Source organism: Gorilla gorilla, chromosome 16 (genome assembly GCF_029281585.2).
Source record: "Gorilla gorilla gorilla isolate KB3781 chromosome 16, NHGRI_mGorGor1-v2.1_pri, whole genome shotgun sequence".
In the NCBI taxonomy this organism is placed as follows: Eukaryota; Metazoa; Chordata; class Mammalia; order Primates; family Hominidae; genus Gorilla; species Gorilla gorilla.
Window position 1 is genome coordinate 94,257,855 of NC_073240.2, and position 11,689 is coordinate 94,269,543.

The 11,689-nt window shown below is 57.7% G+C and overlaps 1 protein-coding gene across 1 annotated transcript in view; it reads right to left on the reverse strand.

Annotated features, from left to right (window-relative positions):
* Nucleotides 1-537: 537 nt before the first annotated feature.
* Nucleotides 538-11,689, reverse strand: part of RGMA (repulsive guidance molecule BMP co-receptor a) — a 45,887-nt gene continuing 34,735 nt past the window's right edge. The window contains exons 3-4 of the mRNA XM_019011301.4: nt 9,186-9,700; nt 538-2,849 (exon numbers count right to left, since the gene is read on the reverse strand). Coding sequence (XP_018866846.1) covers nt 2,142-2,849; nt 9,186-9,700 — 1,223 coding nt within the window. The 3' untranslated portion in view covers nt 538-2,141. The remainder of the gene's footprint in view (nt 2,850-9,185; nt 9,701-11,689) is intronic.

The following is an 11,689-nucleotide window of genomic DNA, read 5'->3' on the forward strand; positions in this document are numbered from 1 at the left end:
ACCATATGTCTCCACCACGTAGTCACCTGTCTCCCTGACTGTGTTTCACTGTCACTAGAACAAGAGGATCTGGGCCTGCCAAGCTCCAAAGACAGCTCATCGTGAGGAGGAAAAGTAACTTTACAGAAGTAATGTGTGGTGGTTGTTAAACTGCTGCATCTTCTATCTGCCTTCACAGCATTCACACGCACATACACATGCGCACACATATGCGGACATGCACGCGCGCACACAGGCATGCACGCGCACACACAGGCATAGACACACACAGGCATGCACGCACACAGGCATGCGCGCGCACACAGGCATGGACACACACAGGCATACACACAGGCATGCGCGCGCACACACAGGCGCGCGCGCACACACAGGCATGCATACACAGGCATGCGCACACACACACAGGCATGCACACACACATGCACGCATGCGCACACACACACACACACACGCTGCAGGGGATCCCACCACCAAAGTCCATCCTCCACCCCCATCAAGGGAGCCAAAGTCTGTTCAGAAAACAAACTCCAACACGTCTAAAAGAAAATAACAAAAAAACCAAACTTTACTTGCATTTAGCCATTAATAAATAATTTACAGTATGTACACGCGGTGACACTCCACACAGGTCGCAGACACGTGGACGCAGTGAGGGGTCCCCACTTCCAAGCAGAACGTGAGCAAACACAACCAAAATAAAGTGCTTCACTTTTTACTTCCAACATAGGGACCACCTAAAACCAGCAGGGAGATGGAGGGGCCGAGCGCCGAGCGCCCTCCCACCCGCCCACACACGGTTCTGGCAGAGGGAGCAGGACCTCTTGGAGGGAGGGGGAGACACACGTTCTGCAGCCTCCTGGCCAGTGTATGAGAGGTCCCTGGGGAACAGCAGAGGGGCTGCTGATGGGTGGGTGCTGATGGGTGGGTAGGGTGTGGGGCTGTAGGGCTGCTGGCAGGATCACCCTCCAGGGCCTGGCTGCACTTTTGGGAGCGAAGCCTGGCTTTGTGCTGTGGGCATAGCAGCACAGGTGGGACTGTTCCGGGCTCCTGGATGAGCACCCTGGGCTGAAACGAGGCGGGAGCCAGCGGCAAGTCTCTCCTGGCTGTGTGGCCACAGGGCTTAAGGGAAGAGATTAGAGGTTGAAGACTCTGCCAGGGATGCTCAGAGCTGAGAGTCCTAAGACCCTGCTCCTCTCCCCAGACTCCAGACGTGGATGGACCGGGTTGGGGGCTCTTGGGGTTGTGAGGAGCAAGCAGAGGATCAGGGCAGGCCAGCTGGCCCCATCCACTGGGTCTCCTGCCACACCCTGGGGCCCAGGCACCCCTGCCCAGGAGCTCTTGCATCTGCAGGAGGGAGAGAACAGAAGTCAAGGATCTCTTCTCTGTTTAGACATTTAGAACCAAGCACTTCGACTTTTCTAAGCACAGGGTGGAAGGGGCAGGGGCCCAGGCCAGAGACGGGCAGCTGAGCAGGTGCCTGAAAACCGGGACCTGCACTGGTACCCACAGCAGCCAGGTGAGCATGGGCAGGGAGGCCACAGGCTAGAAGGCACCAGGCGGGCACGACCTACTGGCCAAAAGTTTCCATCAGTCTGCTAAGGTGCCAAGCAGCGCCCCGGGGGTGCCCTGCCTGGGGCCAAGCCCCAAGAATGCCTCCCTGTGTGGCTGGGGTGTCCCCACTGGCCTAGGGGGATCGAGTGTGCTCTCGTGTAAGAGTGTGTGCGTGCGTGTGGCGGGCACAGGGGGCCCCACGGATTGGCGAGCAGCAGTCGGCCGGGCCTTTCAGTGCATTGCGAGGGAGAAGGAGCTGACTCTGACGGTTCCCAGTGTGTCTCTGGTCGGGGTGGGGGGCTTCAGCCTGAGGGGATGTTTCGCACATTCACACTGCGGGGGCGGGGCGAGGGGAGCTGCTCTCCCTCTCACACAGCTCTACTGTCAAACATCACGGCACCAGTCACCACAACCTTGTCACGTGCACTAGAAGGGGAGGGGTCCATGCCTGAGCCCTTGGCAGCAGGCGGTCCCCGGTGTTCTGCGGGGCCATGGTGGACACGCCAGGAGATCTGCACCCCGTTGGCGGTCCCAGCCCACATGGAGAAGCCGAGAGGACAGAGCCCGCGCCTCCCTCCACACCTACGCGTCTAGCAGAACACAGGGAGCAGGGCCAGGAGTGGGACGAGGGCGCCCAGGAGGGGCCGGGCGGCCAGGGGCAGCCCCGCAGCCGCCCTGCCTGGCAGGTCCCGAGTCCTCTCATACAGGTGCAGTTTGTCTTTGTTGGAGTGGAGCATCTTGACATCCTCCAACGCGTAGTAGGCGGCCAGTGTGAAGTTCACGTCGCCCGTCGTGAGGAGGTCGAAGACGCAGGCCTGGTAGTACAGGTCCTCCACCGGCAGCTTCTCCTTGCACTTGGCCACGGCTGTCTCGTATGGGAAGGTTTCCGGGGCTGTGGGTGCAGGGCTGGCGGCTGCCAGCCTGCGGGCACCGGTGCCCTCAGCGTTGGTGTGGAAGGCCTGGAAGTCGATCTGCTGGTTGAGGGGGCAGCCCCGCAGGCAGAGGTAGAGACCCTGGCTGTCCCAGTCCTCCACAGCATTGACCACTTCCTCTGGCATGCGGACGGCAAAGGTCAGGTAGCGGCCCACCTGGCGCACCACGATGGTGGTGCCGATGTACTTGGCCTGGATCTCCACGTGCTGGCCTGACACCTTCTCAGTGATCTTCAGGCTGTTGGCCCCGTGCTTGTCCCCACCGTTCTTAGAGCCATCCACGAAGGCGGCCGGGAGCTCGTCCATCTCAGCCTGGTACACCTTCTGGTCCACGCACTCCTGGAAGTTCTTGAAGATGATGGTGAGCTGCCGGGGAAAGGGGCAGAGGAGAGTGGGTGAGGCACAGCCCCACACTTAAGATGCTCTAGACTGAGAGGAGGGCAGGAAGGATCCCCAGGGATGCCCCAGACACTCCCTTCCCCAGGTTGGACAGATCAGTTCCACCTGCGCAGCTGTGCACTTCACATTCTTTCAATGAAAACAACCTGCCCTTTTTACTTTAAAAAGTGACTTAGAAAAATGTTAGGCCACTACCCTAAGTAGAAAACTAGCTCTTTTACTATATAGGGAAGTGAACCAGAAAAATAAAAGCATAGATAATTAAAAATAAAAGGTCAAAAGCCCAGTGTGGTAGGCTGAATAATGGCTCCCAAGAAGAACATGCCCTAATCCCTGTAACATGGGAATGTTCCCTTAGATGGCAAAAGGGACCCTGCAGATGTGATTAGGTTAAGAACACTGAGATGAAGAGATTATTCTGGATTACCTGGGTGGGCCCTAGATGGAATCACAAGTATCTTTATAAGAAGGAGGCAGAGGGAGATTTGACTAACTAGGACAGAGGAGAAGGTGATGTGATCAACAAGGCAGAGATTCGAATGATGTGGCCACAACCCAAGGGATGCTGGTAACCACCAAAAGCTGGAAATGGCAATGAATGGATTCTCCCCTGGAGTCTCCAGGACCAGCCCTGCTGATACCTTGATTTTATCCCCATGAGACATATTCCCAACTTCTGGCCTCCACAATTATAAAAACATTTCTGTTGGTTTGAACCACTCAGTTTATGCTAATTTGCTACAGTGGCGATAGGAAACGAATATGGTTTGCAAACATCATCTTGCATAATGACAGTGGTACTGGAGCACAATTCCTGACAAAGGACCCAAGCAAATGTCTGAACATTACAGCAGGTGGAATGGAGGGAAATGATGCTCAAAGAAAGAATGAATAGGGCAAAATCCATGCAAGCAGGCAGAGGTAAGCAGAAGCCACTGTCCCAAGGCTGCTGAAAGGGGTCCCCAAGCTGGGTCATGGAGGAGGGGAACGGGAAAGGAGCAAGGTGCTGGTCGGTAAAAGGGAGATGGAGGTTCCAGGCTGAACGCGCAGCCTTGGCCAGGGCTGGAGCAGGGATGCTCCTTTCTGCTGGAGCCTGTGGCCAGGGGTGAGGGGCTGGACTGAGCTACTGGAGCGGCAGGTGGCTGGGTGGCACTGTTCTCCTCCTGAGAGCCAGACACAGGGGCACTGGCTGCATACAGCATGCCAGGCACTGCGTGTATTACTTCCAGTCTCGTGTGACACTGCAAGAGTCAGTGACATTACTCTCAATTTTTCAGATGAGAAAATGTAGGCTCAGAGGCAGTAACTTGCCTAAGGTCACACAGCCAGCAAGAGGCAGAGCTGGGATTAGACTCTGGGCTCTCTTGGCCACAAGCCCATAGGGTGGGAGGCCTGAGAGGAGGAGGGCCGGTGGCCAGGGGAGCAGGTGAGTTTCCTCTGCCGTCCGCGTCCTGGGTGGCGTCTGGCTGTTCTTTCCTCCCTAACCCTAAGCAGGTTTCTGGGTTGGAAACAGAGAAATTGGGAGAGAAAAAACCACCCCCTCTTCCACTCCTTTCCCAGGTGTCAGCTGTTTTGCCATGGGAGCTCTGGGTGCCTTGGTCCCCCTGGACCAAGGGCAGCTGGAACCTGGACTCCCAGCCTGAAGCCAGGAAGGGAGGTGGGGCAAAGGGGACAAGGTGGCACCCAGGCCTTTTGGGACCTCCTGCTAAAATCCCACCTTTATCTGCTGCACTACCCTCTCCCAGGCCCGGCAACTACCCCCACCACTAAGCCCCAACCCCTCACCCCTCTGTAGGTCAGGGCTCATCCCTCCCCACCCAGGAGAGGGTCTGGCCAGCTAGCTGGCTGGCTGACAGAGCTCCCAGGGGATCGCACCCCAACCCGGCCTCAGAGAGTCTGCAGGCTGAAGGCGTCTGAGCAAGGGGGAGCTGCTGATGACATGCACAGCCATTCTCTGCCTGGGCACTTGGGGGAGGCATGAGGACTGCCTGCCGGCTCTCTGGGTAGAGGGCAATGCCGCCACGTGCCAAGGGAGTTTCTGGCCTAACAGGAGATGTGTGGCGAGGGCACAGTGCGAGGTGCTAGAAAGCAACAGGAAATAACAAGCTGCTCTGATGGGGAAGGGAAGGCAGGGAAACCACAGAAGGACCTCAGCTCAGGCAGGAGAGTCGCAGGAAGGTGGAAGGTGGGGTCTGGCCAGGAATGCAGCAAGAGGCCATCCTGTTCTCTGGGGCCCGGAGGCCAGGGGTGCAGCAGAGTGGCCTGTTTGGGGCGGGCTGGCCCAGGGTCATGGCCTCAGGGCCAGGTGCTAAGAGGCCTGAGGCCTGGAAAGGGGGTCCCAGAACCTTCTAGGTAATACAAGCCAGTGGGGTATTCAGAGCCACTAGAGGTGCCCCTGGCTGTGTTGCTGTGGCTTTGTGGGTTCCCCATATTGGCATAAGATTTCAGGGTGATGAGGTGGGGAGAACTGGTAGCCTGAGGGGTGTGGAACCCCCAGAAGAACAGAGGGAGACTCTAGGCCAAGGCTTCTGAAGAAGGAAAATCCTGTCCTCTCACCGTGTGAGTCAGGCAAGGCTGGGAAGAGCTGAACAAGGGGCAGGCTGCTGGAGGACTTTACAAGAAATGGCGGTCTTTTCATGAGCCCGTTCATCTCGGGCACCCGGCGCTGTGCCTTCTGTGCCTGATGGAGACTGCCTGGGGCCGGGGCTCTGCGGGAGTCCGTGGAGCAGCACCAGGAGGACCCCAAGCGCACAGCTCCTTGAGGACTGGACTCGATTTCCTCGCGTCCCTTCCTACAGGGGTCCCAGCTTGGCCGCAGGACACGGCACACTTCCCATTTGCCGTGGGATGTCAAAGGTGGCTGCAGCTGCAGCCTCTCCATCCAGCATGGAGCCCTAAGCCTCGAACCTGATGAAATTGCTGCTACTCTACCACTCCTGACCTATGGAAATGGCAACTTCATACGGTTCAACCTCCTACTTCTTCCTTCTTTCCACCCGCTGGCCAGCCCACCTCGGTGTGGAGGCCGCCTGGGGGTGCCGGAGGTGGGCCAGCCAGGGTGGTCTGGGCCGTGGGTGGTCCTGCCATGGGGGGAGGATGGGGGACTCTGGTGTCCCTGCCTGGTGTGCAGGGCCACACAGACTGTGGGGGGGGGGGGGGTCCTGCTTTCCAAGTGCCATCAGTCTCCCTGGAACAGGAAAGGCTGGTTTCGCTCTAACCACCATCTCTCGCAGAGACAGCCTCCTGGAAGGCTGACAGGCTGCTTGACTCTTCTTGGCACCGGTGCCAGGGACTCAACCACAAGTAACAGCATGAAGGGGGCCTGTCGAAAGCTGGCGGCTCGCTGCCAACACAGCCACGGGCAGGCTGCCGCTCCTGTCTCTGCTGCTCCCCCTTCTGAAGGGGCCCTGGCCCTTTCCACTGCACCGGGCACGAGGCAGAGCCCGGGCTGCATCAGCTACTATTTACGGAGCACCAACTCCATGCCAGGCCCAGTGCTGGGGGCTGGGGGTACACGAGGGAGAAGATCCCTATGCTTCAGGGGGTCATAGACTAAGCAAATGAATCATGCAGAGGGACAGGCTGGCAAGTGCTATGGGGAAAACTAACCAGTGGGGAAAGGAAGGGGAAGGCGCAGGACTCGAGTTCCTGTCCTCTCCTGAGTGTCAGTTTCTTTGTCTGTAAAATGGGTATTAGCAGCACAGCTGGGAAGAGGGTGATGGAGCAGGAGGCTAGGCACAGAAGGCTGTCCCACGGGGGTAAGACACTGGCTAAAATGTCCACGTAGAAAACACTAGATCTTGATCGTCCACAAGAACAGAGGGATTGGCTGATTGGCTGATACTGCCAGTATCATGAGAAACAAATAAAGGCCCCTAGTGATGCCCAGGTGTTTGGGGGCAGCTTCATGCACACACAGCTTGCACATGGAGCTTCTGCACAAGAAGGCAAATCTCATGGCTGCAAGGTCAGGGTCAGGCCAGGCAGGGGCTGGACACACTCTGGGAAGCCTGAGGAGAGGCCCTCAAGGGCAGGTGTGCAGGGACAGATGGAGTCTGGCTGCCTGAGAGGGGAAAGGGGAGTGGGTTCCAGTGGGTGGTAGAGTCTGGCAGGCCCAGAGGGCTCTGTTGGTGGTGGTTGAGGTCACAGAAACCCAGAGGCCTCACCATCTTGGAGATGAAAGTCCCTTGCCTTTCCCTGCTCCCTGCAGACACCAGGCTGCTCTCCCACTCCGCCTGCTTTGGATGTCGACTCCTCTGTTCCTCATCTGGAAACTTCCGCTGTGCTTCAGGGGCGAGCTTGGTGGATGGGCTCCCCAGTTCTCTGGACAGAGCCAAGGCTCCCAGTGGCCTTCAACATCCTGCTGCCCCAGCCCCCATCACCAGCTCCCCTTTGCTGGTCTTTGCTCTTCACTAGCCTGGGAGCTTTTGGGAGGGAGGGCAACAACTAGCTCAGAGGCTGGCACAGATGCAACATCTGTTAAGTGTTTGCTCCATCAATGAGTGAACAAACACACCTGAGTAACGGAGGCCTGACAGACAGGCGGGGGCAGGCCAAAGGTGCCTGAAGCCAGCCACCGATGTTCTCACCGGGGGACCACACTACCCAAGTCTGGCCCGAGTTCTGAGACTGACTTGGCCACAGACACTGACGCTGTCACTGTCTGGCCTCCAGCAGAGCCTGGTTGACAGGGCTGAGCTCTCAGCCTGCTGAGATCAAAGGTGGCCTTCGGTTGCAGCAGAAATGGGCTGGGTTGGTGAAGCTCTGCTTCATACTCTTCTGGAAGCCTCCATGCTGGGACAGGAAGGGAAGTTCTCCCTCCACTGCTCCACCCCGTCACATCACCCCCATCCATAATGGGGGCAGCAGCCCAGCCTCCCTGCACACAAATCACAAATCCTCCCCGGTGTGTGGCTTGGCTCTGTTGTCGCATTTGGTGCTTCTACCCTCTGGGGTCTGGAGGAGCAAGCCACCTGGGGTCCACATCCCTCTCACATCCTCAGACCTCCCTGTGCGCCCTGCCAGCCCTTGGGAACCTCGAGGAGCAAGCCACCTGGGGTCCACATCCCTCTCACATCCTCAGACCTCCCTGTGCGCCCTGCCAGCCCTTGGGAACCTGCAGGATGGAACAGGGAGGCCAGGTCCCCTCTGAAGCGTGCTGGTGCCTGGATTTAGAAGCTGCAGCCTCAGGCTCCTGGCATCCGTTTGTCTTGGCTCTCAGGAGGGCGGGTGGTGGGGAGGTGCAGGGGCCGTGGGGGAGGTGGCTGGGTCCTTGATGCAGGCCCTGAGTATGCGGAGGGCTGCGGGGGCACAGGGTGGAGTGTACCGGCTGCGAGTCTTCTCCATTAGGCATCATGGTGTGGTGCCAAGGGCCCACTTGGGAATCCACAGGGTGAAGACCTGCTTATTTCCCACCCAGCCAGGGACCAGAAAGCGACCCCCTGCAGGCAGGCAAAGGCCACCGGAGCAGAGGGAAGTGGCAGGGATGGAGCATTTCCCTGGCTGCCAGGTCACCTTGCTGTCCTCCTCTGGGTGTGGAGGGGTGGGAAGGAACAGAAACGCCCTTGTGGTAAATCTGGCACTGCCCGACACACGGCCTTCCAACTGGCTCTTCCTAGGAAAACAGACCCACTGCCATTTCGCCAAGCTGGAAACCCCAGGGGGCACCGGTGGGCCGGGCACTGGGGAGGGTGGACCTGTCCCCATCGCCTGAACTGGGAGCCACCAGCTTCCTTCCTGGCCTCGAGGCCTTGCCCTCCGGCTAAGTCCGATTCAGGACATCCTCCCCAAAAGCAGATAGGGGAGGGAGGCCTGGGGTAGACAGGAGTGTCCACTTGCCTGGGTCCATGGCTGTGTGTGTGGCTGCGGCCCCATGAGCAGGACCTGAGTCCTGCTGCCCACTTGCTGAGGCCTCCTTGGGTTTGAAAACCAGCAGCCCGCAGTGGCCTTGTGGGGCCGCTCAGAACATGCCAGGTTCTGGAGTCACCCGGGCCTGGGGCAAATTCTAGCTCAGCATTCCAGCTGACTACGCACTTGGGGTGGGAAGGTCACTTGGCCTCTTAGAGCATCAGGCTCCCCATTTGGGAAATGGAGCTATGCCTGCCAGGCCGGGCTGGCTCGAGGAAGGAGGGAGGAAGCTGAGACCCACCCCCTTGGGATGCTTAGGGAGGGTGCTCCTGTGTCCCCGCTCCGCTCCGTCTTCCCCCATTCCCAGGCACCCGAGGCCCTCTCAGCCTCTCAGTGTCCACGCAGGGCAGAGACAAAGGGCAGGGCTGTGCCCTACAGCCACCCCCTCCCCCTTACCTTGCTGGTGGCAGTGGCCGCTGAGCCGGGCAGCACAGGTGTGTTGGTGACCTGCACGTTCAGGTAATTATTGTCGATGAGCGGCCAGGCGCCCTGCACCTTGCAGGTCTGGAAGCGGTCTGTGAAAGTCCTGAGGTGCGGGTCCCCGAAGAGGCCACAGTGCGTGTAGTTGGGGGTGGCCGAGTGCTTATGAAAGCTCTTCTCGTAATGGCAGATCTCGGGGCTGTCCGAGCGCTCCTGGCTGTCTCCGGCCGGTGGGAGCGTGCGCAGGCGTGGCTGCGAGGTGGGGCCATCCTTGGAGCAGTTGTGCTGGCTCATGAGGTCCTCTATGCCATGGACGGCTGAGTGGTAGGCCAGGTCACCCCGGCAGGTGCGGGCCGTCCGCCGCGTGCACAGGGCGTAGCTGCGCAAGGCTGCACAGAACTCGGGGGTGTCGTCTGAGGCTGGGGCGTGGCTGCCCGACGTGGCGCTCCAGAACTCAGAGTTGCACTTGAGGATCTTGCACGGGGAGGTGGCTGAGGAGAAAGGAACGAACACACCGTCGGGGTGCAGCCTGGCAACCCCAGCTTCTGCTACCATCTGTGGGCCAGGGGAGCAGCCACACAGCGCCTCATTTAGGGCAGAGCCACCCACGCCACACACAGATGGTGAAAAATTTCCTGCAGGTGGTAGGAAAGGGGTCCTTCTACCCAGCCTATGGCGACCCCAAGTGGACAAGCATGCACACCAGCAGGCTGAAAGGGCTAGTGGGGACCCTCCCACGGCACCAGCCTGCTAGGCAGTGGTCACTGTTTGGGGGCAGTAGGACTTTGGGAGCTGACAGGCCACCCTGGGGCCGTTGACATCTATATACACTTTCATGGCCATCCCCAAGAATTTTGGCTAAAGCAACAGGAATCTGGCAGGGAATTAGCCCCACTATTAAATGTGTCCCCAGTCCTGGCATTGTATGACCTTATACAAATGGCCTCCCATCTCTGTGCCTTGTTATACTCATCTGGAAGACGGGATGATGAGTGTGAAGTGATTTATCACGTATAAAGGACTTAGTCTGGCCCCAGCATTCACAGCCAAAACTCAATGAATGTTGCCTGGTATGAGTGCTCTGTTAGCCCTGGCCATAGAGGAACTGGCTTCCCTTATGCTGACCGTAGCCCCATCCTCTGTCCTGCTCAGAGAAGCAAGCTGAGAAGCAACTGAGAGTAGTAACCTTGGATCCCTCACAAGCTTTGAGACTTTAGTGACAATTAGCCAAAATGACCGTGCCCCAGAACTATGGCTTTAACACACCTAATCTTCTCAACACACAGAACCTGCCCTTTTCTGGCCTTCCTCTGCACAGCCCATAGTGACCAACAAGTGGCCAGGCACACAGACCTGCAGCAGGACAGAAGTTCCTACATGGGTTCCAGGAGAAAGGGGCCAGGACACCAGCTGGGAGGTCCAGCCTCTGGGGTCACAGCCCAGTCCTGGCCTGGATGGTCTCCAGTGGGGAAAGGGAGCCTCAGCACTCTTGTCTGGGCCACTAATTTGGCTTGTGACCTTGAAAAGGTCAGTTTGTGTCTCTGGTGCTGGTTTTACCTATAAAATTGAGTTGCACTTAAAACCAAGAACAGACACATTTGAGGGCAGGCTAACGCGAGCACGAGTGCCTACCTATCCCAGCAGCCTTGTGTAAACCCAGCCTGCGTTGTGCAGCCCTGGACCTGGGTGATCTCTCCCACCTCTGCAGGTGGGTGGGCACCATCCTACTGGAGCACAAGTCACCTTCCCAGATCACAGACCTGAGCACAGGGGAGTCAGTGCTCATCTGAAATTTGGGCTCCCCGCCTCATGTGACCTGTGTTTGCCATACTGCCAGTAACAAGGTAATTTCAGGTGATACCTAAGTGAACACTTTATCTTTTAATTTGAGAAGTCATATCTTTATTTAAATGTGCATTAAGAAAAAAAAAATGGCTGGGTATGGCAGCTCACGCCTGTAATCCCAGCACTTTTTGGGAGGCCGAGGCAGGCAGATCATGTGAGGTCTGGAGCTCGAGACCAGCCTGGCCAACATGATGAAACCCCTTCTCTACCAAAAATACAAAAATTAGCTGGGCATGGTGGTGTGCACCTGTAATCCCAGCTACTCGGGAGGCTATGGCACGAGAACTGCTTGAACCCGGGAGGCAGAGGTTGCAGTGACCTGAGATGGCGCCACTGTACTCCAGTCTGGGAGACAGAGCAACACTCCATCTCAAAAAAAAAAAAAAAAAAAAAATTGATGGAAGAGCTACAGATTTTCCATTTTATTAGCTTTAAATTGAAGAAGTATACTCACTTAAAGGGTCAGGTTAGGTAAATGACAGTCAGGTGGTGCCCTCTTGATATGGTTTGGCTGTGTCCCCACCCAAATCTCACCTTGATCTGTAATCTCCACGTGTCAAGGGTGGGGCCAGATGGAGATAAGTGAATCAGGAGGTCGTTTCCCCCATACTGTTCTGGTGGTAGTGAATAAGTCT